Source organism: Pseudorca crassidens, chromosome 6 (assembly GCF_039906515.1).
Source record: "Pseudorca crassidens isolate mPseCra1 chromosome 6, mPseCra1.hap1, whole genome shotgun sequence".
NCBI classification, from domain to species: Eukaryota; Metazoa; Chordata; class Mammalia; order Artiodactyla; family Delphinidae; genus Pseudorca; species Pseudorca crassidens.
The window spans coordinates 27,593,246-27,599,245 of NC_090301.1; the positions used below are offsets into that span (position 1 = coordinate 27,593,246).

Genomic DNA, 6,000 nt, shown 5'->3' on the forward strand with positions numbered 1-6,000 from the left:
GAAAAGTTAGGGGAGGGAAACATGGCAGCTTCCAGAATGAAAATGCTATAAATGAAGGGCCATGCCTGGACAGGGAGAGGGAGAGGAGGGAAAATTAGCTGAGGAAAGAAGGGACTTGTATCTGTAGAAGGGCGGGTAACTCACATGTGTTGTTGAAACTTCAAATTCAGTGTAGTTAATGGAACACCCATATGATGAGACAAGATGGGGACCCACTCCCCCACTGCCTCAGTCAGTGATAGGTGAAAATTATAATTTCACTGAGTATCTCCTCATAAGGCAATGGATGTTCAACGACTATGTAACACTTAAACATGTTCTCTGCCATCTCCTAATTTTTAGGATTTCATATAACTCAAGTTTCAGACTGAGCTGTATCTGCATACAAATTACAACTCACCTTTTTAGCCTGGGTGTCCGATCAATAGAATTATAAAAAGAGGCATAAAGGTAATCTTAATTTTTCTAGTAAGCAAATTAAAATAGTTAAAAGAAACAAGTAAAATCAACTTTAATAACAGATTTTATTAAACCTAATATATCCAATATATTATCAGTTCAACATTACACTAATTTGAAAAACATTCGTATTTTCCTTTCTACTTTTCATACTAAGTCTTTGAAATCTGGTGTGTGTTTTACACTTATGACACATCTTCATTTGGACTTAGCCAAATGAAGTCTAGCCAAATAGAGTCATGGGATAGTGACTACTGTATTAGCACAGATCTAAATGTTCTTAGAGCTTCTTCAAATATTTTGTAATGTGCATGTGTGTTAGGGAAGTAATATGTTAAATAATTTGACTACTTTATTCCTATAATATTTGGGATTTCGGAAACAACTTATTTCTTAGCTGCTAGATATGTATATATTTTCAAGTAGAAAATAATTTGCAGTGGTTCTTTCCTAATCATGGACATTCAGCTCACCAAGAACTTATTTCACCAAGAGGTTGCCATTTTCACAATTAAGTCAAACCCCTAAGCTGGGAAGTAATTTGTTTTTTCTCAATTATGTGTAAACATCTGAAATCGAGAAGTCTAGTATTTTCAATTAAAGAAAATCTAGTAGGGTAATAGAACACCTACTTAGATTTCATTTGATAAACTTCATCTTCCTGCAAAGAAATTTTGAATTCAATTAAATGATTAGTTCCCACATTACCTTTTTCTTTCTTGGTGCTATGATTACTATCAAATGTTGATTCATGAGCTAGAGGTAATCCAAATTGATCCAAGTCTGGTGACAGTATCAGCATAGCCAATAGTAGATTTAAGAACTTTGCCTGATTGTATGTTATTTTCCAGATCACGTACCTTATGTCTTTACTTCTGTCCCACTGTGCTCATTTTGATCAGTGCACACTACCCGAATGCTTTGTACCTCCCTTAAGTAGAAAAATGTTTGGAAGAGTCCTTTGGGCTGTTCATTAAGGTGGCACTTGATTCTTATACTTGTGCTCTGGATACGCATATATTAGTAAACCTATTCAGGCAGTCACATGTATTCACACCGAAGATGTGTCAGACACATCTGTCTCTATCTAACTCTGTCTCCCTCTGCAATTTCACTTAGCCATCTTACTGAATGCAAACTCCAAAAGGGAATTCTCCTAAGAAAAGGGTACTAAAAAGGTGACCAGCTGTTTCACCAGCAAGCTTACAGAACAGTTTCCTAGAAACTATTATATGATATGCAAAGCTAAAATGTGTAAGTGATTTTAAAATAATAAGTCGTTTAATCCACACCACAAACTTATGAAATGAAGAGTACTACTACTAGGAAACTGAGGCACAGAAATGCTAAGTAACTTGCCGACCACCTAAATCTAGTAAGTGGATGTGGACCCAGGCATTCTGGCTCCAGAGCCTGTCCTCTCAACTGCTACCCCACACCACCCTTTCCACTGACACTTGTAAGAAAATCCACATTATTCCGTTTTATTTTTGCTGAGCCCTTCCAAGGAGTCTGAAAGGAAGAGAGGACCACGTTACTGCATCAAACACACAGGAAATATTTTATTAGCTTTTAGATGGAAAAAAGGATAGAGTAAAAGTATTTCAGTAGAAATCCACGGCCCTCCTCAGGGAGCCCACTCTGGCATCCAGGGCCCCCCAGTCGTGGTAGTGCCTGTAGTCCCCCGGCCTCACCAGGTACTGCCGCCCGCGGTAGTTGGGCATCTCATAGAGGACCCACCAGCCCTCCAGCACGTGAAGGGAGCGGATCTCATTGAAGTGGAAGCGGTCGCGGAGTGAGGAGCAGTCTTCCGTGAGCTCCGCCATCTGGCCTCTGTAGTCCTCTCGCTCGTACACCCTCAGCCGGTGGGAGCTGGTCTGGGTTCAGCAATCAGCAGATGCGAAGGGTCAGAAAACCTAGCCTTTAGCAACCAATCACTCACACCGCTGGGGGAATGGGCATTTTTTTAATCTTTTCTATATCAAAGATGACAAATTAAAAAGACAACCAACACCAGGGCCACTGGGTATAGTTGGGTAGATTGCACACTGCAAAACTGAAGAGGGGGCCATTCACACAGATCAAGACATTTATGGTGCTCCATAGTTTTCTAGGGCCACAACCTACACGAATCATATTTAGTACCTACTTAGTACCATTCTTAAGTGACAATTTTTATATATAATTTTTGCTCTCTCCTTTATAGACTTAAACGGTGGTCTGGAACTCCCCTTGGTGGATATAAAAATAATTAGATATTAAAATAAAAAGGCAAATCTATCCCTGGCAAAAGGCATTATTTTGGAACTCCATAGCATTAGAAGAGGCTGGGAAGAGAGGAAGTCGAATTGCTTTCCCCGAAGTGAAGCACAGGTGGTGGCAGTCCAGCCCAGGCAACTCCTTAATCCCTTCCTTTCTGCTTTGAGTCCTGCTATTCTAAAATCCCGAGAAGCAAGAGCCATCGTAACAATTAGGTTTCAGTTCTCACCTCTAATATATGGTCTGGCAAAACACTTTTAGGTAATTAATAAAAATAGAATCTCAAGATCATGAAGGAGGCCTGTCTAGATCAATAGATTATAAAACCTTTAGAAAAATGTAAGGGCAGGCTGTCAGTCCTGGGCAAATCCTGTCTGTCTCTTCCTGAGCACTTGTTCTTTTATCTGCTTGTTCCTTCCCAGCAGGTACCCACTCAATTCCTTCTTCCTTCTTCCACCATTAAATCCTCGTTAGGAAAGGTTCTCATAAGCAGTTCATTCTGAGGTATAAAAAACTGCTAATAAGGTATCTTCCATGGTTTGCAAAAGACTCACGTGTGCATTATCTAATTTGATCTTCACAACAGCCTGACACACGTGGAGCAGCCATTCTAAGTCTTTTCTTCTTTTAAGAGAAACTAATGACTAGAGCTTTCAGGCTGTAATCAAAGGGTCAGGGCTGGAAAGTAAAAGTCCAGATTTCCAGGCTCCTAATGCCAGTCTGGGTCCTATCAAGGCTTTCAACCCTCTGAAGGGATTTCAAATTTCCCGAGTGGTACATTTTCCACAGGACTCTGTCATAGGCAAATAAAAGCCTCCCTAACTGTAGAATTCCAGGCTGCTCAGGCTTTACTTGGGTAGCAGTGGGCTTTGCAGGTGCTACTAGAATCACATTGTTGGTTGTTTGTTTTGCCTAATCAAAAAGCAGAACTTGAGGGACCCTTGATATTCATAATGGTTAATATTTGGAGGAGGGGTTAGTTTGCCAGGTGCTGGGCAATCTCCTTTTGACCTCATCACAGCTCGATGAACCAACTGCCCTTATTAACCCCGCTTTACAGATGAGGAAGGAGAGAAGTAGCCCAGTAACTAGCCTAAGGGCACCTGGGTGTGAGGAGTTCACCTGTTGCTTATTCCTCAGCGGTGGCACAGACGCTCTAAACTAATGCCGTGCACCACTTTTGCCCAGTAGAGGTGAGCTTAATTTTAGCAAAGGAGAATACAATTTCAATTAAGAGCATTGCATCACTCAATTTTTCGGTGGAATGAAACCTTAAAGACATTAATAAAGGGAAAGAGAACCCGGTTAGAGCCAGCAAAAGAAGGCCACCGTCCTGCAGCCTGACCACTGTGTCTGGAGCACTGGTGTGACCCGAGGGCACGGCAGGCCCAGGGGAACCGGACTCACGTGGGGGATGAGGCGGCAGGAGCGGACGGAGTCGTTGAGGCCCATCCACTGCTGGTAGTCAGGGTAGTCGCCGCGCCGCAGGAAGTACTGGCAGCCCGAGTAGTCGGGCTGCTCGTAGAGCATCCAGCAGCCGCTGTCCACCCGGATGGAGTTGCAGCGGCCGAAGCAGGGCTGCAGGTTGGCGTGGTCGCTGCTGCACTCGTAGTGGCGGCCCTGGAAGCCCCGGTCCTCGTAGAAGGTGATCTGCAGGGAAGGGAAGGACAGGGCTCAGAGGCCTGGGCTCCAGCCCGGCTGCGGGCCCCTCCCGCCGGCGCGGGGCTCACCTTCCCCATGGCTGCTGGATGCGGGGATGCGAGTTCAGTGCGGTGGGGCGGGCGCGCGGGTCTATATAGCAGGAGGGCTGCTGCGTTGGCAGGAACGACACAAAAGGGGCCCCCGCGTGAGGAGGATTTCCTCTCTCTCTTCTATATAATGACGGCGGGGGTGGGCGGGGGACTTATTGTATGTTTTCTCTTAGACTCTCCAGAGCTTTCGAACTGATGACCCGCGTAAAACTGTCACTTGGTGCCTCTGGGGCCTTTAAATGAAGCCTATTCAGGAGATTGGAAGCGAGCAAAAGTGCCTAACGGGGTGAATGCTTGTAATGAAATATTTTTTAACCTTTTTGAATTTCGAAATGATCTCTTTTTGAGGAACAACACCGGGTAGTGACCGGGTCAGAGGTCAGGATGGGCTCCAGCGGGAGGCGTTTAGATGAGAGAGCATTTCCTTGGTGTGAGGATGTGGGACGTGGGATGCACCTGCCTTCTCCGCAGGATGTCTGAAGGAGGATGGGATTCTCCTCTAAGAGAACCTCCTACCAGCCTCCCCGCTGATGAGCGGGTGCAGCAGACAACACACCGGAGGAAAGGTGATGGGGGTTGGACCCCGAGGAAGCCCTCTTTAAGCACCTGGCTCGGCTCTGCTCCCTGGAGACTGGACCAGGGCCGCCTCCAGACTCAGCTGCTGCCTCCGGCCCACCGGCTGGAAGCCTGCAACTTTGGAGTTCATGAGGGGACTCATGGGTGGTTGTTAGTCACAGGTAAATTTCTAGTTAATATTTTTGCTCAGTGCTAAGCTTATTTGTTTGGATCTAGCTACTGACAAATGCAAGTTAACCTGCAGGTGTAACAAAGTTTTAAATGCCACCATTTTGCAAAGCTTCTGCCTTCTCTCCCTTCCCCAGCCCTGGGCAAACCCTGAGCACTCGTTAGTTAAGGCTCTGACTCCAGGGGCTGCAGGCTTCCTCCCTGCCCTCAAAGTCCCCCTTTCCTCCCCTCACCCCCAGCAGCTCCTGGTGCCCTACTCTCTTTAGAGCAGGCTTTCTCAACCTCAGTTCTACTGTAACATTTCAGGCTGAAAAACTCTCTCTTGTGGGGGGCTGTTCTGTACATTGTAGGATATTTAACAACATCCTGTCCACTACCCACTAGATGCCAGCAGCACCCGCTTCCTTCCTCCCCAAGTTATGACAACCAAAAGTGTGTTCAGATATTTCCAAAAGCCTCCACGGGGGACAAAATCAATCCCTGTTGAAAACCACTGATCTAAAAGTGCTGGCCATATACCTGGCATTCTCACCAGCAGTTACCCCACTGCGTTAATGGGATCATTTGCAGGCTGTGTTTGTGGAACTGCAGAAATTCCTCAGAGATGCTCTGGGGACACTCAAAGAGCAAGGAGGAGGGAAAAAGGGAGTGTGCCTTTCTTATCCCCTACTTTAACCAGAGCGTTTTCACTTGTACCTGTTTTATATAAAATCTTGTTTGAAAACAGAGTTTTATCACTAAATGATGATAATTAAAAAAATAAATTTGAAGACCATTGGTTTAAGGT

At 45.0% G+C, this 6,000-nt stretch overlaps 1 protein-coding gene across 1 annotated transcript; it reads right to left on the bottom strand.

The window, feature by feature from the left end:
• Positions 1-2,063: 2,063 nt before the first annotated feature.
• On the bottom strand, positions 2,064-4,457 carry LOC137225783 (gamma-crystallin F-like). The gene is made up of 3 exons (XM_067739845.1): positions 4,449-4,457; positions 4,126-4,368; positions 2,064-2,336 (listed from the first exon to the last, which is right to left on the bottom strand). Exons 1-3 carry the CDS (start codon positions 4,455-4,457, stop codon positions 2,064-2,066), a joined length of 525 nt encoding a protein of 174 aa, XP_067595946.1.
• Positions 4,458-6,000: the final 1,543 nt, after the last annotated feature.

What these genes read in the sequence shown, in the direction of transcription:
- LOC137225783 (XM_067739845.1), bottom strand. An exon ending in CCTGCCGCCTCATCCCCCAC is followed by an intron (nt 2,337 to 4,125) that starts GTGAGTCCGGTT and finishes TGCTGAACCCAG; the next exon opens with ACCAGCTCCCACCGGCTGAG.